The sequence below is a fragment of the Rhinatrema bivittatum genome, chromosome 2 (genome assembly GCF_901001135.1).
Source record: "Rhinatrema bivittatum chromosome 2, aRhiBiv1.1, whole genome shotgun sequence".
In the NCBI taxonomy this organism is placed as follows: domain Eukaryota; kingdom Metazoa; phylum Chordata; class Amphibia; order Gymnophiona; family Rhinatrematidae; genus Rhinatrema; species Rhinatrema bivittatum.
The window spans coordinates 51,488,403-51,514,322 of NC_042616.1; the positions used below are offsets into that span (position 1 = coordinate 51,488,403).

At 49.6% G+C, this 25,920-nt stretch overlaps 1 protein-coding gene across 9 annotated transcripts in view; it reads right to left on the reverse strand.

Annotated features, from left to right (window-relative positions):
* Positions 1-25,920, reverse strand: part of LOC115083936 — a 78,322-nt gene that overhangs the window by 5,900 nt on the left and 46,502 nt on the right. For 5 of the 9 annotated variants that reach the window (XM_029588069.1, XM_029588067.1, XM_029588074.1 and 2 more), the window contains exons 6-7: positions 23,952-24,212; positions 8,758-8,929 (exon numbers count right to left, since the gene is read on the reverse strand). In XM_029588069.1, the coding sequence (XP_029443929.1) occupies positions 8,787-8,929; positions 23,952-24,212 (404 nt within the window). In that variant the 3' untranslated portion in view covers positions 8,758-8,786. Of the gene's footprint in view, positions 1-50; positions 111-8,757; positions 8,930-23,951; positions 24,213-25,920 lie in introns of all 9 variants that reach the window. The other 4 variants (XR_003854427.1, XM_029588072.1, XM_029588070.1 and 1 more) reach the window with 4 other exon arrangements.

The following is a 25,920-nucleotide window of genomic DNA, read 5'->3' on the forward strand; positions in this document are numbered from 1 at the left end:
TATGTCATGAGCCATACCAGATCAGTCAGTAAAGGAAAATTGGTTTTTACCTGCTAATTTTCGTTCCTGGAATACCACATCTCAGTCCAGACGCATGGGGTTTTCATCCCCTACCAGCAGATGGAGAGGGAGAAGAAAAGCTTTACTGATATTGTGCTACATAAGATAGTGTTCTACCTGCAGTCCCTCAGTATGACCTATACCAAAGTCAAGATGGGAGTAAACCATAAATAACTTCAACCCCCAAACCGAGCAGGTGAAAGTCAAGATGAGATTAAATCAAAACAACGTCATTCCCAAAACATAGTAGGGGAAAAGGTCAAACTTCCCAACAAGAGCCCTTTTGACTATAAAGAAGACTGAAAACTCCCAAACACCCACAATTTCTTTAATAATTACTAGGTATGTGCATTCGTCAGGTCTTTCGTTTCATTCATTTCATCTGTGTGCACATATCTCCCGACTGGCATGTACACGCAAAAACTCATGGCATACGCGTACTCAGGTGGGCACCTACTGGAGAAATTACTTACCTGATGGACTCAGGTCGACTGCCAGCTGGCACAGAGTCTCCGACTTGGCCTGCACCAGCCAATCATCCAGATAAGGACAGACCAGGACTCCTTCCAGTCGGAGAGCGACCGCCACCACCACCATGACACTGGTAAATGTGCATGGAGCTGTGGCGAGACTGAAGGGCAGAGCCCGGAACTGAAAGTGCTGGCCCAACATCTCCAAACGGAGAAATCTCCGCTGGCTCTTGACTGTTTTAGGGCGGTCCTCAGGCAGTTTATGAACCTTGTTCTCACCCAAGGATTTAATAAGCTGCTCCAGGTCCTTGCCAAAAAGCAACTTACCCTTAAAAGGAAGAGTGCCCAACTGTGGTGTGGAAGAGGAGTCAGCAGACCAATTCCGGAGCCAGAGGAGCCATCTGGCCGAGACTGCTGAAGCCTTCGTTTTCGCCTGGACGCTGAACAAGTCGTAAAGGGCATCCGCCCCATACGCTATAGCGCCTTCCAACCTTTCAGCCTGCTCTGCCTCTGCAGACGGGAGGTCCTGGGTGCTGAGCAATTATTGAACCCACCTAAGGCTTGCCCGCTGCATGAGACTGCTGCAGATTGACACATGAACTCCCAAGGCCAAGAATTCGAAGATGCTCTTGAGATAGAATTCGAGCTTGCGGTCTTGAACATTTTTCAGGGCTGTAGCACCCATCACCGTGATGGTGGTGTGCTTAGTGACTGCCGACACCGAAGAATCCACCTTAGGGATTTTTAGCATGTCCAGGCACTCCTCGGGGAGAGGATAGAGCTTTTCCATAGCCCTGCCCACTCGAAGCCCCGACTCAGGATCTTCCCATTTCCGGAGGAGCATCAGCTTGTGCATGGGATGGAAGGGGAAAGTGCGCGGAAGAGCCCCGAGTCCCGCCAGGACTGGGTCCATGCAAGCCGGCATTGCGGCTGTGAGCGCATCCATTGAAGGACTCTCAATTCCCAGCTCCTGAATGATGAAAGGAATAAGCGGATCCGGTTCCTCCCTTTGAAATAAGCGAAGAACTCATGGGTCATCCCCCTCTAGAGGGGAGGTCCCTGTCAAATCCAGAACCGCCAAAGGAGCGGGGGGGATCTGGAGGGGGGGCCGCAGGGACCTCCCGCACTCTGATAGACCCCTGCGCATCGGAGCTGGCTGGGAAGGCATCCGAGGGAGTTTGGGGGGGAGGGGGCCCTGGGTCTACCTCCTCTTGCAAGCTAGCTAAGTAAGATTTGTGCATGAGAAGCACAAATTCAGAAGAGAAACGAGGTCTGGACTTCCCGGGGGGGGGGGGGGGGGGGGGGGGTGGTCAGCAGGGCCGGTGCAAGGGTATTAGGCGCCCTAGGCGAAACGTCAGCTATGCCGCCCCCCCCCCGCCTCCACACACAATTAACTTACATTGTGCATTAATGAAAATAACGAAGTCTGTATTTATAACAGAACACTTATTTGACATTTTTATGCCATGTAAAGCATTGAGATGATTTGTCTTATCGACGGTATAGAAACTCTTTTATAAATAAAAATAAATAAAATAAACATAAACCAAAGCTATACTTGTTGCTCAAACAAAAAAAGCAGACACATCACATAATATTAAATAATTAAAATGGCAGTCAATCAAGAAAAATAAACTTAAAAAAGCCATCTTTACTTACCCCCTCCAGCAGCTCTCTTACTCCTCTTCCATGCAGGCTGTAGTACACACCAGAAGCAGCAGTAGAGGCTAAGCTCTATACTCATGGTCCTCTTCCTTAAGGCCCATGTCTCTCACACACACACCATATCAGTCATGCCCCCATGACCAGTTTCTGTCTCTCACACACCAATCATCTCCCAAACAGTCTTTGACAAACACACCAGTCACCTTCCTGAACAGTTTCTCTCATGCCATACACACACAGGCTTCCCACTCCCGTGTTCCACTTACATATATGGGCTTCTCACTCTCATAATCACTTTCTCTTTCTCACACACACTCACCAGTCTCTCACTCCCATGCTTGTTCTCTCCACATGCACAGGCTTCTCATTCCCATAATCACTTTCTTTCTCTCACACACATACACAAACACACACACCAGTCACCTGATCTCTCTCATGCATACACACACACAGGCTTCCCACTCCCATGTTCTCTTTCAGATATACAGGCTTCTCACTCCCATGCTGTATCTCACACACTTCCAGCTTTCTCACTCCCATGCTCACTCTTCACATGCACAGGCTTCTCATTCCTATAATCACTTTCTTTCTCTCTCTCACAGACACAAACACACACCAGTCACCTGTTCTGTCTTACATATACAGGCTTCTCCCTCCCATGCTGTGTCTCACACACACCCAGGTTTTCACTCCCATGCTCATTCTCTTCACATGCACAGACTTCTCATTCCCATAATCACTTTCTCTCTGTTACACACACACACACACACACACATACACCAGTCTCTCTCTCATTTCCATACTCGCTCTCCAGGTGCACAGGCTTCTCATTCCCTGAATCACATTCTCTCTCTCTCACATTCACATACACACCAGTCACACCGTCACCTTATCAACCAGTCTCTCTCTCATACATGCACACACACACAGGCTTCCCACTCCCATGCTCTCTCTCACATAATCAGGCTTCTCACTCCAATGCTTTCTTTCACATACACTCCCACAACACCAGGCTTCTTACTCCCATGCTTTCTCACATAGCCAGAGTTCTCACTTCCATGCTTTTTCTCTCTTTCACACACACACACACACACACATCAGTCACATCCCTGACTGTCTCACACTCTCACACATCAGTCATCTCCCTGAGCAGTCACTTTCATTGTCTCTAACATATACACATACATCAGCTCTCTGACCAGTTTCTCTCAATCACACACACATGCTCTCGATCAAATACATTCTCTCACTTACACACAGGCTCTCAATCACACACAGGCAGGCTGGCTGCTTCTCTCTCTTTCTCTCACTCACTTCCTCCCCCCCCAGCACAAACGGTAGCTGCTCCTCCTCCTCCAGCGCCCGCAGGCCAAGAAGGAAGAATCCCATCGGCCGCAGGAGGCTCGTGCTGCTGACTCCTTTCCTGATTACCGGCTGCTTCAATTGCTCGGGGGCCGATGCTGCTGTCGCCGCTATTTTTTTCATGCGGCACGGCTCTTTCTCCCCGCGCATCACTTCCTGTTCCGGGTCACGGGGGGGGGGGGGGGGGGGGGTCAAGCGCGCGGGAAGAAGAAAAGGCCAGCCGCGGATGCCACAGCTTTTTTTTTTGCACCGCTGCCGTTCCCGAGCCTAGGCTGTATCAAACAAGGGGCCAAGCCCCCCTAGACTCCCCAAGAGCGAGGAGACAGAATTGTCTCCTGAGAAAAAAAAAAACAAAGTCCAACTTTTTTTTTTTTTTAAACAAACTTCATTTCAAGAAACAATAATACTTGCTTGATCCTGACAGAATTAGAATAAGAAAAGCCCCACAAGCAAGGGCTAAGGAAGAAACCAGGGAACCGCAGGGTGGGCTGCCTGCATCTGCTGGAGACAGAGAAATACTGAATGGACGCAGGGGTGGCACTCTCCTGATATAGGATATCCTTTCAGTTTTGGTCTGCCTCCATCTGCTGGACAGGAGGCTCAACCCACGGTCTGGACTGATCTGGGTACCTACAGGGAATGGTCGTCTTCTTTGTCTCTGCCGCATCCACCTTTGGAAGCTTCCAAAGCTCTAAGGTGTCCTTTGACAGGGGATGCAACCTGGCCAGAGCCCTAGCCACCTTCAGTCCTGCCTCCTGGAAATCCCATTCCTGGTCAATCGGCTTCTTCACCTTCTTCGGTAAAGGGAAGGCCTTCGACGGTTCACGCAGTCCATCCAACACCGGGTTTACCCTCTCATTGTTGGAAACTTCCTGCACAACCTTAATCCCCAGCTCCTCCAGAACCTGTGGGATGAGAGGCTGCAACGCCTCCTTACGGAATAACCTGACCACCCTAGGGTCATCCCCTTCCGCATCCAGGTCATTACCCACCGGGCCAGCCACTGGACCCATGCCCTGACCCAGCACACTGGTCAATATGCGGATTCCCCGGAGGATAGTCGCCCTCAGAATCTTCAGAGGAGTCCTCCTCCGCTCGTGATCAATCCAGGCCCAAGAGGCGAAGAATGCCCCCCGACTTTGGAGGCTTCTTAGACATGCCTCAGTATCTCTGGGTGGCCGGCCACTTACCTGCCAATTCCTTCTTGGCAAAGTAAGCATCATGCAACAACAAAACAAAATCTGTGGAAAATCTACCATGGTCCCCCTCATCTGCAACTGCCAGGTCCTCCCCTGGTCCCGCTGGCACCTCTCCACTTTCTCCAGACTCCTGGTGCACTGGATTCTTGCTATGTGGAGCCAAAATGGCTGCTGCCTTTTTCACTCACACCCCTGCCCCCCGGGGCATCCTGTGCAGGGCCTGCCAAACGGGTGCAGCATCTGCCTGCTGATCCCTCTGTCGAGGCTCCCTCGCCTCCAGAGGCACAGCTGGAGCAGAGAAGGGCTGCATTGAGGCGGGACACCCCGCTCCCCGCCCCTGTAGGCCCGAGAGACTTTCCCGTGCTCCGCAACGCGGCCCACAACTAAAAATAACCCCAAGCGGGGACAAACAAAAGCCGCCACTGCAGTTCACACTGTCCCGGCCCCAGGTGCTGAAAAAACATGCAAGAGTCGCACGGTTCCCTGCTCACCCCAACGCTGAGCAGACTGCCGACCGCCTCTGCTGAGAGCAGGCCTGACACTTTTTTTTTTTTTTTTTAAAGAAACGCCCCCCCCCCCCCCCCCCCGAGCAGTCCAGAAAAACAAAGGGAAGTTATACTTTCCTGTTTCTGGGTGCTCCTGGCTGCTGCAGACAGCCGGACTGGGTCAGAGGACCTCAGAGGCAATGAGGGAACCAGGACCCCTGGATTTTCCTTCCCCTGGAATTCAAGGGTCAAGCCTACCCAACCCCCTGCTCCACCAGAGGCATGGCCCACGAAGGAACCTAACACCTCTGGGAGCACTGTCTTCACTTCTGTCTTCTTTTTAAATCTCTCTATGCTTTTTTTTTTTTTTTCCAAATAAGTTCAGACTGCAGGTTTGCACTTCTACCATCTGCTGGAGACAAAGAAATATTGAGGGATGGCTAGTGGTACTCCTGGTTTAAGTAGCAGTGCCTGAAAAGATTTTATTCTCTGCCTTCATCTGATGGTAGGGATGCAAAACTCTCTTCAGAGTAGGTTCCATTTACCATTAAACGTTGTCTTCTATACGTCAGTTTGTAATCCACGCCACCACCTTGATGCTCACTCCGAAGCTGCTCATTTTGTTCATGAGTCTTCTATGTGGGACCATATCAAAAGCTTTACTAAAATCTAAGTAAATTACATCGAGCGCTCTTCCCTGATCCAGTTCTCTAGTCACCCAATCAAAGAAATCAATCAGATTCATCTGACAAGACCTTCTCCTGGTGAATCCATGCTGCCTCTGATCAAGCAACCCACTGGATTGTAGATAATTCACTATCCTTTCCTTCAGCAGAGTCTCCATTAATTTTCCCACCACAGAGGTGATGCTAACCAGCCTGTAGTTTTCAGCCTCTTCTCTGCTCCCACTCTTGTGAAGCAGGTCTACCACCACTTTTCTCCAATCGCTCGGCACCACTCTTGTTTCCAGGGATCTATTGAACAGGTCGTGCATTAGACCCGCCAGCACATCTCTGAGCTTCCTCAGTATTCTGGGATGAACTTCATCAGGCCTCATGGCTTTGTCCACATTCAGTTTTCCTAGTTCTTCCCATACATTCTCTTCCGTAAATGAAGTTTCGTCTACTCCACCCTCTTCCACAGTTTTGTTAACTAGCGACGGTCCTTCTGCAGGGTCTTCCTTAGTGAACACCGAACTGAAGTATTTGTTTAATATTTCCGCCATTTTTCGTCTCTCTCCACACATTGATCCTTTTCACCTTTCAATTTCACTATACCACTTTGAACCTTCCTCCTTTTTCTGATGTATCTGAAAAACGTTTTGTCACCTCACTTTACCACCTGGACAATCCTTTCCTCTGCCTGAATTTCTCTCTTTCTTCATTACTTTTTTCACCTCACTCAGTTTCACCAGAAAATCCTCCCTGTGCTCCACTTTTCAGGATCCTTTCTATTTCTTGAACACTGCTTCTTTTGGTTTTATTTTGACAGCAACCTCCTTCTTGACCCAGATCGGTTTCTTGTTTCTCTTACTTTTGTTTACTTTTCTAACACATAGATTTGAAGCTTTTGTAATTGCTCCTTTTAGTTTGGCCCATTGTTGGCCACCTCTCATTTTCTCCCAGTTTTCAAGTTCCACCTCCATGAATTTTCCCATTTCAGCAAAGTCTGTATTTTTGAACTGCAAAACTCGGGTCTTCGTGTGACTTCTCTGTATCCTATTTGTGATATCAAACCATACCATTTGATGATCACTGGTGCTGAGGACAGGCTATACTTTCTTTTTTTTTTTTTTTTTTTTAATTCTTAGCCCAAGAAAGCAGACAAGATTGGAACCTGGAAGGGAGCTATTACAAATCTGCACAATCTTATGCAACTATAAAGCCCTATTTCATTAGACACAGGTAAATTACAAAAAAATTTCACTTAGTTTCAGGAAGGCTTTGAGTCCAGGAGATCCCAGGTCCAAAAGATTCAGTTTCCCCAGCACACGAGACTGTGGCCAACCAATTCCAGTTAACCCCACCCCCATTAACAATGGCTAGGAGGACAGGCTATACTTTTTTAATTCTTAGCCCCAGAAAGCAGAAAAGATAGCTCCCTTTCAGGTTCCAATTACAGATCTGCCCCTTTCTAACAAACAAGGCACAATCTTATGCCATTATCCACGTGGCAAGAGAGGCAGCGCTAAAAAGAAAACTTCAGTCTAAGCGTGCCAACCAAAAAGAACAGGCCGCACACGTGGCTTGAATGCTAAGCTGCATGACCACATGATAAACCTCCTCCACACAACTGCATCCCCCAGTGGTAGGAAAAAAGGTGTGCTTATATCTCTCTCCCACCTGGTGGCGCTGACACCTCCTGCCGTCAAAAGCACCCCTGGCGCCGTGCCACCCAGACTGAATCTCCTAATTTTCTTTCTCTTTGTTAAACTTAATGTAAACAGGATTACTTCCCTGACACAGGATGACGGCTTGAAGGAGGAGACCTTCGAGGTAACGAGGGAGCCAGTCCCCTGGCTGTCAAAACCTCCGGAAGTAGCAGGTTACAGCCAGACAGGGTTTCCAACCTCCTGGTCTCCCAGCTCCACCTGATGGATGTCCACAAAGGTTCCTAACACCTCAGGGAGCCTTAATCTTCCTTCCTAATGCCAAATTCGTTTTTTCTGTCACTCTACAGGTTTGCACCTCTACCATCTGCTGGAGTCAGAGAAATACCGAGGGACTGCAGATGGCACTCTCGGATATGTAGCAGTGCCTCAGTTTTGTTCTCTGTCTCCATCTGCTTGTAGGGATGCAAAACCCACTTGTCTGGATTGATCTGGGTATGAACAGGAAAGGTGCAATCTCCAGCTACGGCTTTCCTCACACTCCATGCACATGTAGGGTCTCTCCCTCCGTCTGAATCCTACGGAATCTTAAGATCTCCAGGAAAGCTGAAGCTCCTCTCACATTCAGTACACATGAAGTTTTTTTCCCCATATAGATTTTTTGGGGGTTTCGCACAGTCTTGTTCCTTGTGGGTTTTTTGGTGAGACCTAAGCCTTGACTTCCTGCTGAAGTATCTCCCACAGACTGGACACGCATATACTCTCTCTTCCATGTGCGTTTTCTGAGGCACTTTAACATGACCCTTTATATAGAATCTCTTCCCACACTCTAAGCATGAAAAAATGTTACAGGAAGTTTTTGATGCACAGTTAGATTCTTCTTGTGCTGGAAATCTCTTCCCATGCTCACTACACAGAAATGGTCTCTCTTGGGGGAAGAGCCTTCAAATTAGTTTGTTTTGTACATTCAATGCCAGGAATGAACCTCTCTCTTAAACCAGGGTATGAATTCCACACCTCAAATTTACTGCTAGTGCTCTTCTGTCAAGTATGGATTCTCTGAGGGAATAGAAAATCCTACTGCAAATTGAAATTCTTCCCACAGTTTGCACATGTGAATGATTTCTCTCCCGTGTAGATTTGTTGATGAACTTTAACATTCTGCTGGCTGTTCCAATGTTGCTTACCTTGCGGTGTTCTCCATGGCCTGCTCTCCCTAGCATGCATTTACATTTATGTCGTCGCTGGCATTTTGCTTGCTCTGCATCGATCCCTCCACAAAATCTCTCTCAGGGTTCCTAGTTTCCTCTTCAAGTGACTCAACTTTGACAATCTGCACCCGGAGCTGCTCCTCTGCTGCTGGGGTGGGGGACACCACAAAGCACAGGGATCAATGGCTTATTTATTGCGTGCTAAAGGAAAGGCATGGCCCATGCAAGTGGAGCACCATGCCGCAATACCCCAACATAAGGAGACAACTGCTATATTGAAGGACAGTTAAGAGACCGGCTCCTGTAGGGGCCCCTCAGAACTTGTACTACAGCAGCAGGGTAAACCAAGGCAGAAAAATGGGTGGATATGCCAACATGGAATCATGCTAGGAGAAATCTGCACTCTCCTCCAAGGCACACTGGCCCTGCTGTCCCCACCTTCCCTCTCAATCTTCAGTACTCCCAGTCCCCATAACCTATAAATAAAGCTTTCTCCTAAGCTGGGGGAACAGGGGGCGGAGGGCAGCTGTTGACCCAGCAGTTTTTTCCTGCTTCTTTGGGTTTCCAGCTCAAATTGGCACTGGCTGCCTTCTGGCACCATGAACTTTCATCTGCAGCTATCAGGAGAAGATGTTGCCCGAATTTATGCTCCCTTCCAACCCCCCCTAACATACCTCATCTAGTCACTGTAGTGATGGTCCCGGGCCAGAGGCTGTGCACTAGGGCTCCTTCCAGAATCCTGCAATCATGGGTCCTGAATCTGGCCACCAGGTGTCACCCTTGAGCAATGATCATGACTCCCTCTCTCCCTTTTACTTCCACAGCAACCCCAGCTGACCTGGTGCTGTGAGTTCATTCAGGGTCTGTATTTGCCCTGTGGTCTGTATTACTGAACTGACTAAGAAAAATGACAAGACTCACTATGTATTTTTTGTGAAATAATGAAGAGCTATATTTTTTTTTGTATAATTTATGTACAAAACAAAATTACGCTTATGAGAACACTAGTGAAAATTCAGCAAACAAATTATAATATATGTATTATACATATTGGAAAACTTACTTACCTGATAATTTCGTTTTCCTTAGTGTAGAGAGATAGACTCAGGACCAATGGGTTATGTGCTCTCCTGCTAGCAGATGGAAACGGAGTCAGGTTTCAGAGCTGATGTCACCTTAGTTATAACCCTGCAGTGACCTCAGTCATTCAATATTCTCTTCAAAAGCCACTGTGGACATACTGTTGAAACAACTTGATTAAAACTTGATTACAGCTTGATTAAAACGGATAACCAGAACTGTACTCATCCAAATGTAAACGCTGAATCCCAGCAAAGGTTATAGATGGCCTGATCTATGGACTGGGTGACGACTTAAATGTAACCTCTTGGAATCTATATTCACCTCATGGGTGATTCCTTGGCACCGTTCTTGGGCAGCCGTGGACGGGATGCTGAGTCCATCTGTCTACACTAAGGAAAACAAAACTATCAGGTAAGTAATTTCTCCATTTCCAAGCATGTAGCCAGATGGACTCAGGACAAATGAGATGTGTAAAAGCTACTCCAGATTGGGGCAGGAGGCTGCCCGCGGTCCGGTTAGCACTGCCCTTGCAAAGGCTGCGTCCTCTCGAGCCTGAACGTCCAGGTGATAGAACCTGGAGAAAGTGGGCAAGGGGGACCACGTCGCCACTCGGCAGATGTCGACAGAAGACAGCAGTTTAGCTTCCGCTCGGGAAACTGCCTGAGCCCTAGTGGAATGAGCTTTAACTTGAAATTGTAATGGTTTTCCTGCCTCTACGTAAGCTCCTGCGACCACCGCCTTGGTCCAGCGAGCTATGGTAGCCCGCGAAGCTGATTTGCACTATTTTCTTCAACCATGAAGAACAAACAAGCGGTCCGTCTTGTGCACAGATTCTGAAAGTTCCAGGTACCGCACCAAAAGCCCACTAATGTTTAAATGGCGGAGGAGGCGGTAGTCTTCCGAGTCCTTGTGGCTTTCTAGGGATGGTAAGGAAATGGACTGATTCAAATGAAATTCCGAGACTACCTTGGGCAAGAAGGATGGAATGGTATGAAGCTGTAACGCTCCTGGGGTCATCCGGAGGAAGGGCTCCCGACACAACACTACCTGTAATTCAGAGATGTGATGAGCCAAGCATATTGCCACCAGGAACATTGTTTTCAGTGTTAACAGGCATACTGTGCAGCAGCCAAGGGAACAGGCCACCGTAGGGGTGGTCAGAGGTGTTTTACCCCTTTTAGAAAATGGGTCATGTCCGGATACGCCGACAGGCGGATTCCATTCACCTCACCTCTGAATCAGGAGAGAGGGTCAACCCTTTATTCAGGCCATCCTGTAAAATTTCCAGAACCAGAGGGATTTTGGTCTGCAGGGCAACCCCGTGTTCCTCACACCAGGCCTCAAATACTCTCCAGACCCGCACCTACGCTAAGGGCATAAAGAACTTTTGCGTACAGAGCAAGGTGGAAATACTGCCACTGAATATCCACGCTTCATCGGGTGAGCCCTCTCAAAGGCCAGACCATAAGACAAAACTGAGTCGGATCCTCGTGAAGGACTTGACCTTGTTGGACCAGGTCCCTGTGCGGTGGGAGACACAGCGAGTCTCCACCAGAAGTCTCCGAATGTCTGCATACCATGGGTGTCTGGACCATTCTGGAGCCACTAGAAGGACTAATCCCCTGTGGCACTCAATCTTGTGAATGACCCTGCCTAGCAGGAGCCACGGAAGGAAGGCTACAGCGAGTCCTCCTCTGGGCAAGTCTGATCAAGGGCATCAATCCCCAGGGATAGCTGATCTCTTCTGCAACTGAATAATTGGGAGACCTTCGCATTGTGAGATGCGGCCAGCCGGTCGATGGACGGGAGGCCCCAGCGAACTACCAACAGCTGAAAGGCTCTGGCGAGCAACAACACCCATTCTCCTGGATCCAGACTTTTCCTGCTTAGAAAGTCTGTTCCGACGTTGTCTTTTCCTGTGATGTGGGAGGCCGAGATCAGTAGATTCAATTTCGCCCATTCCAAAAGGCGATCTATCTCCAGAGACACTTGCTGGCTCTTAGTTCCTCCTTGGTGATTGACGTAGGCTACTGCTGTTGCATTGTCCAATATCACGCGAACCATCTGACCCTGGTGCATGTGGCTAAACTGTAGACACGCCCATCTGACTGCTTGGGCTTCCAGATGGTTTATGTTCCAGCATGCCTTTTCCTTGGTCCAACGCCCCTTGGCCGTTAGTTCCTGATAGTGAGCTCCCCAACCCCGGAGGCTCACATCTGTCGTGAGAACTAGCCAGTTCGATGGGGAGAGGCTTACACCCTTGCTCAGGTGAGTTTCCTGTAGCCACCACTGGAGCCAAGAATATACTTCCATCGGTAGGTGGAGGCGAATTGAATAGACTTGGGACAGTGGGTTCCAACGTGACAGCAGAGAGCATTGGAGTGCACACGTGTGCCCTCGCCCATAGGGTTGATGCCATCAGATAGAGGACCTGAAGATAGCTCGACACTCTGGGGCGTATCGTGTTCGTCAACCGACGCACTTGGCACATCATATTATTTAGGAGAGTTGGGGGTGGATCCTTGGGCCGGTGGCAGATGACCACACCCCCGGGGGAATATCCCGAGAGGGACCACCAGTCAGGCTCAGAGTTAGGAGACAGACACACACTAGTTCTTTTATTAGACAGTATACTGAACCACAAGAGGTGGCAGTAGTGAGCTGGAATGCCCAGTTGGGCTGTAGTCCCTCAGATACTGGAACGGCGATCCCTGGAGGCTGAGCTGTAGAGAAAGCAAATGTTGCTTACCTGATGTAACAGGTGTTCTCACAGGACAGCAGGATGTTAGTCCTCACAAATGGGTGACATCGAGGATGGAGCCCACCACGGAAAACTTCTGTCAAAGTTTAAACAGAACTTTGACTGGCCCCTACTGGGCATGCCCAGCAAGGCACTGACCCTGCAGCCAGCAGGGGTCTCCCTTCAGTCTGATTTTCAAAGCTACAGGCAGTGCCTAAAAAAGTAAAAAGTAAAACGAACCCAACACCGCGGGGTGGCGGGCGGGTTTCGTGAGGACTAACATCCTGCTGTCCTGTGAGAACACCTGTTACATCAGGTAAGCAACATTTGCTTTCTCACAGGACAAGCAGGATGGTTGTCCTCACAAATGGGTGAGTACCGAGCTGAGGATGTCCTGACGTGCACCAAATGCACCCAACGGCGTGCAACAGGCACAACAACTGGGGTGGAATTTGGGAAAGGGCATCCGCACCCTACCGGGCAGGTGGAAGGGTGTTGGTACATCATGTTGGAAAAAGGTTACGCAAGACAGATTGGCCGAAGATGGAGTCCTGTCTTCCAGCTTTGTCCAAACAATAGTGGGCTGCAAAAGTATGGAGAGAACTCCAGGTTGCAGCTTTGCAGATGTCAGGAAGCGGCACCGATCGAAGGTGTGCTACTGAAGTCGCCATGGCCCTCACAGAGTGTGCCTTGACACGGTCTTGAAAAGGAATGCCAGCTTGCTGATAGCAAAAAGAAATGCAGTCCGCCAACCAGGAGGAAAGAGCCTGCTTACCCACAGGATGTCCTAACTTGTTAGGATGGAAAGAGACAAATAATTGAGTGCTCTTCCTGTGAGCAACTGTACGGTCTAGATAAAAAGCTAGAGCTCGTTTGCAGTCTAGGGTATGCAGAGTCTGTTCCCTGGAGTTGGAGTGGGGCCTGGGAAAAAAGATAGGTAGTATGATGGATTGATTAATATGAAACTCAGAAACTACCTTAGGTAAAAATTTAGGGTGAGTGCGGAGCACCGCCCGGTCCTGCAGGAGCTTAGTGTAAGGCGGATAGGTGACTAAGGCCTGCAATTCACTAACCCTGCGAGCTGAAGTGATAGCCAAAAGGAATAACACTTTCCATGTGAGATACTTTAATTCACAGGAGTGCAAAGGTTCGAAAGGAGGTTTCATTAGACGACCAAGAACCAGGTTAAGGTCCCAAGATAGGGCCGGAGGACGTAAGGGTGGCTTCAGATGGAGCAAGCCTTTAAGAAAACGTGTTACCAGGGGTTGTACTGAAATAGGGACACCCTGTACACCTTTATGGAAGGCGGCTACCGCACTGACATGCATCCTAATGGAAGAGGTCTTTAGACCGGATTCTGATAGGTGCCATAAATAGTCCAAGAACTTAGAGATTGGACAGGAAAGGGGATCAAGGGACTGAGAAGTGCACCATGATGTGTACCTTTTCCATTTATATGAATAGGATCTTCTGGTAGAGGGCTTTCGTGAAGCTATCAGGACACGAGAAACCGAATCCGAAAGGTTAAAAGGCTGAAGGACTAACCTTTCAACATCCATGCCGTCAGGGACAAGGCTTGGAGGTTGGGATGGAGGAGGCATCCGTCGTTTTGAGTGAGCAGATGCGGATCCGTTCCCAGAGGAATGTGCCTGCGGATGGAGAGATCCTGGAGTATGGGAAACCACACTTGGCGTGGCCAGTGGGGTGCTATCAGGATCATGGTTCCTCCGTCCTGGCGTAGCTTCACGAGAGTCCTTGACAGAAGAGGAAGTGGAGGGAATGCATAAAGCAGACCTGTCGTCCACTTGAGGGAGAAGGCATCCCTCGGCTGAAAGTGTTGGCTCCGAATGAGAGAGCAGTAATCGTCCACTTTGTGGTTCTGAGGGGACGCAAAGAGGTCTATGCGGGGAAAACCCCACTTGTGAAACAGAGAGGTCACTACCAGAGGATCGAGTGACCACTCGTGTGGCTTGAAGACACGGCTCAGCTGGTCTGCCAATATATTGTCTACTCCCGGCAGGTAAGTGGCCCTGAGGTACATAGAGTGGGAGAGGGCTTCCGCCCAGATCTGCGCAGCTTCCTGACATAGAAGGAAGGAGCCTGTGCCTCCCTGCTTGTTTATGTACCACATGGCCACTTGGTTGTCCGTCTGGATTAAGATTATCTGATGGAATAGATGATCTTTGAAAATTCGGAGTGCATAGCAGATTGCGCGAAGTTCCAGAAAATTTATCTGGTGTTCGGCTTCCTCTTTGGACCATAACCCTTGGGTTTGTAATTCGTCCACATGGGCTCCCCAACCGATGCGAGAAGCGTCGGTGGTTAGGATTACTTGCGGATCCGGTGGAAGAAAAGGTAAGCCCTGAAGGAGGTTGACCTGAGTTGTCCACCAGGTTAAGGATAGGCGCAGGGCTTGTGTGACTGTGACTATGGAGGACAGAGGCTGAAAAGCTTGAATCCATTGGTGTCGTAGAGTCCATTGTGTTACTCTCATGGCTAGTCGGGTCATGGGAGTGACTTGAACCGAGGATGCCATGTGTCCTAGGAGAATGAGGAACTGGCGAGCCGTGGCAGTGTTTTGAGACTGGAGCTGGCGAGCCAGGGATATTAGGGTGTGGACCCTCTGAAGAGGAAGGTAAGCCTTTGCCTGCAAGGTGTCCAAGTCTGCTCCAATGAAGGATAAGGTTTGAGACGGGACTAAGCAAGATTTCTCGTAATTGACAAGAAACCCTAAGGAAAGGAGTGTTTGAATTGTCAATTTTAGGGAGGATTGAGCTATGTGTTGGGAGGAGGCCCTGATTAGCCAATCGTCCAGGTAGGGGTAGACGTGGACACCTTCCTTCCTTAGGAATGCTGGTACCACTACGAGACATTTGGTAAAGACTCGTGGGGCAGAAGCGAGACCGAAAGGTAGGACACGGTATTGATAATGGTTGTGGCCTACAAGAAACCGCAGATATTTGCGATGGGATTGTGTGATCGCAATGTGGGTATAAGCGTCCTTGAGGTCGAGAGAGCACAGCCAATCCCCCTTTTGCAACAGAGGGAGCAAGGCGCCCAGGGTTACCATCTTGAATTTTTCTTTTTGCAGATACTTGTTGAGGGCCCGAAGGTCCAGAATTGGACGTAGCCCCCCTGATTTCTTTGGTATTAGGAAGTATCTGGAATAGAATCCTTTCCCTTGTTGACAAGGAGGGACGGGTTCTATAGCATTTGATTGTAGAAGAAGGGATACTTCTTGATGTAATTGAGTAAAATGGTTGGTTAGACTCCATGCCTGAAGGGGCGGGGAGTCTGGCGGAAGTGTTATGAAATTGAGGTGGTAACCCTGTGCGATAATTGCTAGCACCCACTGATCTGAGGTGATCTGTTTCCAACGGTGGAAGAAGTGGAACAGTCGACCCCCCACAGGGATGTGTGGAAGAGGGAGATGGCATGTGCTCAATACAGGGGAAGTCAAAGGCCCGCCGCAGGCCCAGGAGGTGGGGCTACAGTAGGTCTTTGCTTTCTCGGCTGACGAGGCTGAGGCCTGTTAGAGGACCGTGCAGGACGAGCCCTAGTTGACGGAGGGTAGTAGCGACGTGGTCGAAAGAATGACTTCTTAGAGTCCTTCTTTTGCGGTTGCTTGGAGGTCACCTCAGGTGGGACAGATGAGAGTTGTTTCAACGTCTCATGGTGGTCTTTTAACTCCGCCACAATCTGTTGAATTTGCTCTCCAAACAAATTGTCGCCTAAGCAGGGCAAATCAGCAAGACGATCTTGGACTTCTGGGCGAAGGTTGGATGACTTTAACCAAGCCCAACGTCTGGCTGAGATGGCTGTGGCTGAAACCCTTGTGGAAGCATCGAATATGTCATAGGCAGTCCTAATCTCGTGCTTCCCTGCCTCAAATCCCTTGTGAAGAAGGGCTTGAAGCTGTGGTTGGTATTGGTCCGGCAACGTGTCAGCATAGTCTTGCATCTGCTTAAAAATGGCTCTGTTGTATTGAGTCATGTAAAGTTGATATGAAGCTATGCGTGAAATCAACATAGCTCCATGATACACTTTCCGTCCTACACTATCCAGGAACTTGTTGTCCCTGGTAGGTGGGGTAGAAGAATGCGGCTTAAGACGCTTGGCCTTCTTCTGCGCGGACTCAACCACAACAGAGCGATGATCCAGTTGAGGTTTTTGGAAACCTGGTGCTGACTGGACAAGGTATGTGGAGTCAGCTTTCTTGTTAACTGGTGACACCGATGAAGGAGATTCCCAGTTTTTCTTGAGCAGATCCAAAAACACCTGGTGTATAGGGATGGAAGCGATGATTTTTGGAGCATCCAGAAATTGAAGTAGTTCCATCATCTGGTGTCTGTCATCAGCTTCAGATTGTAGTTGAAAAGGTACAACTTCTGACATCTCTTTCACAAAATTAATGAAAGATAGATCCTCAGGAGGAGATCTTTTTCTACTCTCTGTAGGAGATGGTGGCGAAGGCAGATCTGTGTCAGAAGAGGTATCATCATCATCACCCCAGGTATCGTAGGGATCATGTGTGGCTTGTAGCCCTGATGGACCTGGCTGAGGCTCTGAAGGCATCGATGGAAACCGAGGTGGAATCGGTGCGGTAGGTGGAACCAGAAATGGCATCGATGGCTTCGGTGCTGCCGATGGAATCGGTGCCTGGCGCGGAATCGATGGAGCCGAAGGATAAATCGGTGGAGATATACCAGAAGGTACCGATGGAACTACCCCGGAAGGGGGAATTCGAAACGGTGTTTCTCCTGCCGATGAGAAACCAGTCGGAGACGGTGGTGTTGTCGATGGCACTGGAATCACCGATGGAAGGGCCGTCATGAGTGCCTCCATGCGGCTCAGTAGCGGTGCTAGCGCTTGTATCAACGGCTCGGTGGTCGGTTCCCTCCTCGGTGGCGAAGCTGGTGCCGGCGTCGGTGCCGGGGGCGGTACTGGAACCGGTGCCGGAGACGGTGCCAATGGAGGTTGTAATTTCTTCATCGCTTTCTCGATGGCCTCCTGGACCAGCCGGTCCAGTTCTGCCCGGAGACCAGGGATAACCATACCCGGCTCGACGGGAGAGGGAGGCTGAGGCAGGGCCGGAGGGACCACCGTAACCGGTGGGATCACGGCCCCACACCCCGAGAGGGTGAGGGTTTCCTCGATGCCGGCGAACGAGACGTGGAGGGCGTCCGGTCTGTTCGCGGCTTCTTTGTCGGTGGCTCGGCTTGAGCAGAGGTCGATGGCTGTGGATCCTCGACAGGCCGAGACTTATGCCGTCGATGGCGGTGCTTTTCTTTCCGATCCCCTCGCCCATCCGGGGAAGGGACGGGAGTCGACGGCCGAGAAGCGATCGATGGCGGACGGTCACCGGAGGGTTGACGATGATGGTACAACTTCGACGGTGCTGGTTCCGATGACGTCGATGCTATCGATGGGGTTGGGGTTGGTGCATGGAAGAGGAGCCCCATCTTCTCCATCCTGGCTTTGCGACCCTTGGGTGTCATTAAGGCACATTTGGTGCAAGTCAGGACATCATGCCCACTACCCAAACACATTACACAAACCCTGTGGGGGTCTGTGATGGACATAGTCCGGGTACAATCCGGACAACGACGGAACCCCGTTGCCATGGCTGGGAGCCAAAATTTAGGCTGGGGATCGGTAAGTGCCCACAGGCCTCGAGGGCCAAATTCGACGGCAGTCGATGGAAGAAGGCAAAAAACTTACCGGGTTCCGTAAGATGACTAAAAAATTTGTCGAAGGGAGAAGGGGCAAATTTTCTTAGGAAATTAATTTCCAAATTCCTGTCAGGAACGTGGTAGAGAGCTCCTTTCACCGCGTGGCAACTGCTGCGCGGAAAAAAGAAGACTGAAGGGAGACCCCTGCTGGCTGCAGGGTCAGTGCCTTGCTGGGCATGCCCAGTAGGGGCCAGTCAAAGTTCTGTTTAAACTTTGACAGAAGTTTTCCGTGGTGGGCTCCATCCTCGATGTCACCCATTTGTGAGGACAACCATCCTGCTTGTCCTGTGAGAAACTGAAATATAGTGAGTAGGCAGGGTATGCAGAGTTCATGGACAGAACCTGATGGTAACACTCACACAATGTCTCAAAGAAGCCCAGGAGCTGGAATGAAGTAGGCCCTCAAGGAGCGAGTACCTGGTTCCAGGGAAAGCGATGGTAACTCAGATGTAGTAGACAGCGATGATTTCCAGACAGAAGTGAATTCCGAAGAAGTCCGGAAACGAGCGCCCTCAAGGAGCGAGTACTGGTTGCAGACTGCAATCTACAAAGTAAGAGAGAAAAAGGTCCCCCAAGGAGCAGGTACCCCTGGTTAGTCCGAGGAGGCAGAGTAGCATAGATAGAATGAATCCTTATCCTTGCTAATTCGAGTTGTTAGCAATTCAGAGACCTTTAAATATCTAAAGCGGATGATGTCATCTCAGGGGGACGCCCCTGAGGTTCGCGCCACTTCTGGTACTTGAGGCGGGGCCACATCACGCGTGTGCCCCTAGGCCAGGTCAACATGGCGGATTGCAGCATCAGGCTGGTCCGGGCGCGCTGGACGAGGACGGCCGAAGAACACCGCAGCAGCCAGCCTTCCATCAACCCCGGAGGGAGTTGCCAATGCGCTAAGGTGGGTGGAGTGGAGACGTCGGGCAGTGACGGTTGCAACACATCAGCTTCCTTAACGGCGAGGGAGGGAGGAAGACCTTGTCCTGCTTGGTGTTGAATCAGACTCCCAGATACTCTAAGGACCTGGTTGGCTTGAGACTGCTTTTGTCCATGTTCATGACCCAACCAAGCTCCTAAAGCAGGGACATCACTTTGCTGGTCATCTGGAGACTCTCTTCTAATGACTTCACCCGGATCAATCAGTCGTCCAAGTATGGGTGCACCAGGATCCCTTCTTTCCTCAGTGCCGCCACGAGCACCATAATTTTGGAAAACGTTCTGGGGGCGATGGCCAGGCCGAAGGGCAGCACCCAGAACTGATAATGGTGGCCCAGCTCTGCAACATGTAGGAAACGCTGGTGGTCTTGTCAGATTGGAGTATGAAGGTAGGCCTCCGAGAGGTCGAGGGAGGTTAAGAAATCTCCCGATTGTATAGCCATTATAAGGGAATGCAGAGTTTCCATGCGGAAATGAATTACTCGTAGATGTCAGTTGACGCTCTTGAGGTCCAGGATGGGGCGAAAGGAACCCTCTTTCTTGGGTACAATGAAATAACGCTCCATATTTTCCTGGGACGTAGGTACTGGAATTCTAGCCCTCAATTTGAGGAGCCTTGTCAAGGTAGATTCCACTGCCAGCTTCTTGTGCTGGGAGTGGCATTGAGACATCATGAATATGTCCCGAGGAGTGCTGCGAAACTCCAGCGCATATCCTTCTCATATGATATCCAGTATCTGACGTGATCTCGATCCACCACTAGAAGAAGAGGGATAGTTGACCCTTTATCTCCTTGTTCCATGGATGGGTTGGCAAAACTTCATTGGGAAGTTCAGGCCGAACCTGAACTCAAACCATTCACTCTCCTCTTTGTTGACTCCGAAAGGACTGAGACCTTTCCAAGGACTGAGATGTAGAGTTACTGTAGGGCTGAAAGTGCTGGGAGCCCCTGGCCCAACCCCCTCATAGGCAAGGGGCACTGCAACCTCTTTCTCTTATCTTCCGGTAGCCTAGGCACTGTAGATTCACCCCACTTACTGGCCAGCTTTTCCAATTCGCTTCTGAATAGGAGGAATCCCTTAAAGGGCATCTTTGTGAGGTTTGCCTTAGAGGCCACATCCACTGACCAATTTCACAGCCATAGCTGTCTTCTGTCCATCACCACTGAGGCCACTCCTCTGGCCGAGGTACGGACTAGGTCAGAGCTCGCATCCGCTAAAAAGGCACCGGCCAGCTCCATTGCCTCTCTGGAATGTGCCCCTGAGTTATTTGCCTCTCTCTCTCGAGAAGCAGGCAGAAGCGAGCCACCAGGGCACAACAGGAAGCAATCTGTAGTGTCATTGCTGTCGCGTCAAAGGCTTGTTTAAGGATGTACTCCAACCACCTATCATGTGCATCCTTTAAGGCCGCTCCTCCCTCCACTGGGATAGTTGTTTGCTTCAAAATAGCGCAGACCAAAGCGTCCACTTTATGGAAATGCAGGCGTTCTCTGGCCATTGGATCCAGTGGGTATAGAGCTTTCAATGCTCGACCACCTTTAAAACTGGCTCCCGGGGCATCCTATTCCAGGTCAATCAACTCCTTGATGACTTACAGCATCAGAAAATAGTAAGAGGCTTTCCGTAGAGACACCAGGATGGGTTTCTTTTTCGGTACCGTCATATGATCCATGTCAGGAACTCCCAGAGTCTTCAGGTGTCTGGGAAACCATGGCCAGCAATTCATCTCTATGGAAAAACCGTAACATGGTCCAATATGGCTCCAAGCCTGGAGGATTTTTCCATCCTTCAATGAATCTGATTCCCCTTCATCGTCCATGGTGTCTGGGTCCCTGGCAGGGATACCCTTGGTGAGACGAGGCATGTCTTGAGGCCTGCTGATAGGGCTGGGAGAGGAAGGCCTTCCCAGCTGGGGACTGGCCCAGACAGGGGCAGGGGAAACAGACTGCGCCTGTACTAAGGCTTGAAGGCCTTGAAAAAATTCCACCCAAGAAAAGGTCACCGGGTCCATGCCTAGCCCAGGAGGAGCTTGGGTAGGTGCTGCTGAATTTCCCTCTCCCGTGGTAGACCCAACCCTGGGATTACTCAGTTCCAGGGTGCTAATGGTTAAGATCGAGGCTGACCCATCATCTGAATGGGTGGAGCCAGACTTAGTAAAGTTCCGGGAGTCCAACTCTCCCTGGGCCTTCTCACAGTGCTGACATAGGTAAGGATCAAGGTCAGACTGTGTAGCCCTAATATGGCAGGCAGCACAAAGAGTGGCGCTTATGCTTCTTTGTTGCCAGAGCCATTATGAACGGTAACTGTGTGCTCAGCCGGCTAGCACGTGAAATTGAGGGTGCACAGAGCTTGTACTGATTCGTGTAAGCTGAAACATAACATAGAAACATAGAAATGACGGCAGAAATAGACCAAACGGCCCATCCAGTCTGCCCAGCGAGCTCACACACTTATTTTCCCATATTTATCTGTTTCACTGATCACCAAGTTCAGTGCCCTTATTGGTAACTGTTTGATTCGAATTTCCTGCCACCCTCTGCCATTGATGCAGAAAGTAATGTTGGAGTTGCAGCAAAGGTGAAGCATAAGGCTTAACGTTTAAGGGTAGTAACTGCTGCATCAAGCAAGTTACCCCGATGCTTGTTTACCCAGACTGCACAGATCAATACCTTGTTGGATGTTGTCTGAATGTAAATCCTTTTTTCCACATTTCCCCCTGCCGTTGAAGCAGAGAGCAATGCTGTATATGCATTCAAAGTGAAGTATCAGGGTAGTAATCGCTGCTATAAGCAAGCTACCCCCACGCTTATTTGTTTACCCAGACTGTGTAGTTCAGTCCTTGTTGGTTGTTGTCTGAATGCAAATCCTCTTTTCCACACATTTGCGCATTACGAGCACAGTGTGTGTATGCACCGACGCTCTATGAAGGGCAATGGAGATGCACAAAACCGCGCGTAAGATGGCACCGCTTCAGAGCCTACCACACGGTGTGCCCACTGAGCCTGAAGCGGGGCCTAGCCCAATTGGGGGCCCCTCGACCCACTCGAAAGCCCCCTTCCCTTACCCCAACAGGATCGGGAACATTGTCAGTATGGCACGCCGAGCAAGGAGACAAGAGTAAGACTTCCGAGCAAGGAGACAAGAGTAAGACTTCCTGAAGCCCCTCCAACATCTCTGAATCAGAAGGAATCCTCTCCTCTCTTTACTTACCTGGGGTCAGCACTTACCGGCTGAGTACAGAGACGGTCTCCGGCTGCAGGGGGAGAGGGCTTTGGCTGTCACTGCCGTGCTCGGCTTCCTGCACTCGTTGCCTTTCAGCTGCTTCAGCAGCAAAGTCCACACTGGGAACCGGCTATTGGACCAAGGCTCACCTCTGAAGGATCTCGAAAATCACCTCAGGAATTCTCGACTTGGGGGGGGGGGGGGGGGGGACCTTTAGGTATCACCGCAGGAGAATGGGGCTCAGTCTTTCTCCAATTTAAAGGTAAAATTTCTTCTTCTAAAGAGTACAGCGATCCTGACAGGGATAGGTATAGGCACATCCTCATCTGCTAGGAGACAGAGATACTGAAGGGCTGAGGTCACTGCAGGGGTACATCTAATTTCTCCAACTAATAGGGTATAATTTATACAAAGCATAGCAGAAACTGACACCTTCACCATCCAGACGGGTGAATCAGCAAAGTGAATTCTCTTTTTGGAGACCTTAGTTCTCAGCAGGGAATCTGCCTGGGGTATGATGGGCTGAGGTTTTATACCTCTTGGGACTACACATACTCAGAAGGGATCTCTGTTCCCTTTTTCTGAAAAAATTGCCAAGCTAGGAAATTTTTACTTTCTGATCACCATATTGTCTTCCCTGGGTAGTTGCCAGAGGTAACCTTGACTAGGCCAGAGAAAGGGAAGAGAATCTGTGAGTGAAGGAGGGGGAACAGTGTGTCCAGGCTATTTCTAGCAAAGGGAGAGAAGGGAGGGAGAAAGAAAAGAGCAGGGGGCTACCCACAGCCCACAACCTTGTGTTTTATATTTTGCTATGCAGTACTCCCTACTAGCTATGTGCTCACCTAGTGCACAGCAATGGAGTCTAAACTGTACTTTCTGTAACAAGATGGACAAAGGTGAGGGCCGGAGGAGACTCACAGCACAAAGAAAGAACTGCCTCACAGTGACACAAAACTATAAACAATCATAAAAAACTATGACAGTATTTTTCTCTCAAAAACCCAGAAAATTATACACAAGATTATACAATAATACACCTGGGAAAGGGAATAGCTGACTCAGGGAATTGGGGATCTTCTGCACTGAGCCACCAGGCTGCAGTTTTTGCTGTACTATAAGCATCTGCCCAGATCACTGGCTCTACTCACATTCAGCGCACGAGCACTGTTTTCTCCTTAGCATTAGATTCTGAGATTGGGCACATTAGGCTCTTCTCTCCAGAGATTCCCCTATCTTCTGTAATTTGGAAGTTCAAACAAAACTTCCATGTATACAACATTTTGATGCATTTACAAATTTTGGGGGAAACTGAAAGAACACAGCCGAAATTTTAAGAAATTCTTGTAGGTTTTACAAGTTGAATTTTTCCCACAGCCCTGCTTCTCCCATTTTCCCCCTGGGAAAAAGACTTCTTTCCCCAGGTGTCTGTATCTTTGCCTGTATGGTACCAGCAGCTCTTCCTACCTTTGCTGGAAGTCTGTGATTTCTCCTCTGTGTGGACGCGCCGCTGATCTTCAGCAGAATGAGGCTGCTGGGAGCGCCTCTCGCACTGTCCCTCCACTTTCTGGCATGCCTGAAGCACGATGGCCTTCAGGAGGATGCTGGCACTGAACTCACGAGTCGTGGATCCTTCCAGTGCATCTCCTGCAGGGTTTCTCAGCTCCTCCTTTGGACACTCCACTTTCACCGTCTGCTCCTCCTTAATCTCTCTCCCGGGCCTCTCATCTGGAGGGGGGGGGGGGGGGGGGGGGGGGGAGACAGCAATGCACAGAGGTCAGAATAGCAACTGTTTAAAAAATAAGAAAAGAAATGGACTAAATCCTGGGACCTTGTTTTCCAGTCCCAGCTTTGCCAACTGACTGACCCTGTGCAGGATGGCTGAGCAGTCCTTTCTTGTTTGGGTTTACATCAGTTTTGTATCTTTCAGAAACAAGCACAAACATTAAGCGTTCCCTCCTGCGGCCAGGGCTGGCAGTGAAAGGTGTTTCTGGGGTATTTCAGAGGTTTTCTGGTCAGAAACGGTTCCCTGCGTCACTATATGTGGGAGTCGCCACTAAGATTAAAAGAGAAAACCTCAAGCCCATCTCTTATCACGCTGTTCGTGGGAAACTGACCTCTCCTGACTATCCGTCTTTCCGACCCTTAACCTTCTGGCCTACACACAAGCTGGGAGCACACTAGGATAGACTGGGGAGAATCCTTGTTATTATTTTACAGTTTTTCTACTAAAATGAGTATTTGTGCAAGATGCTGAAATGACAGCACTGGAAACCGAATTCCTCCATTTATAAAAAGAGCAGGTACAGCACAGGCAGTGACAGTGCAAGCTTCCCATCACAGAACAGTTCAGAAGCAGTGCAAGCTCTGCTCACTGCCCTGCCAATGTGCATCTACAAGGGTTTGGAGGGAACCACCTCTCGGAGTGAGCAGGTACTTCAGTCTCTGTGCCTGTGCCATCTTTGGTCTCTCTGCTGAGATGGAACACAGATCCCATTCACTGCTAAAATGTGATAGGAAAATTATCATCTTTACCTGATAATTTTCATTCCTGTAGTACCACAGATCAGTCCAGATTCCTGGGTTTGGCCCCACCTCTAGCAGACGGAGACAGAATTTTAACAACAAACTCCGCCTCAACTGGGCTGGTGCCACCTACAGTCTGGCAGTATTACTAATTGTCAAAGCAGAATGGATCATCAAAAACCCCAAACTATATACAGAAACCAAACAACCGGAAAAATTGGCTCATGGAACCCCCAGATGGGATCAGCACCCATGAGCTGCAGAATAACGCAATCGGTCTGCAAAAAACTAGACAGGAATACAATAGTGAGGACTCTCCACACTGATAAGACCCTAAAGAGGGTGGGACTCTGGACTGATCCGTGGTACTACAGGAACGAAAATTATCAGGTAAGGATACTAATTTTCCTTTCCCTGTAAGTACACGGATCAGTCCAGACTCTTGGGATGTACCAGAGCTTCATCTACTTGGGATAGGATCTGGAGAGGCCCACACGCAGTACCCCCTGCTCCGAATGTCCCCTTCCGTGACGCCTGAACATCCAAACGGTAATGTCTAGAAAAGTGTGAAGCGACTTCCACGTAGCTGCCCGACAAATTTCCTCGGGCGACCCCTGATGACTTTCTGCCCAAGAGGCAGCCTGAGATCGAGTAGAGTGAGCCCGGATACCCATCGGCAATGGTCGCCCACTTAAGTATGCAGAGTTTATGGCCTCCTTCAACCAGCGAGCGATCGTGGTCTTAGAAGCCATATTACCTCGACGAGGTCCATTCCAGAATATGAAAAGATGATCGGACACCCGAAACTCATTAGTAAGTTCCAGGTAATGCAGCAAAGTCCGAACATCCAAGGTCCTTAAATCCTTATAATTGGGATCTGACCGGTCCGAAAAGGCTGGTAGTTCCACCG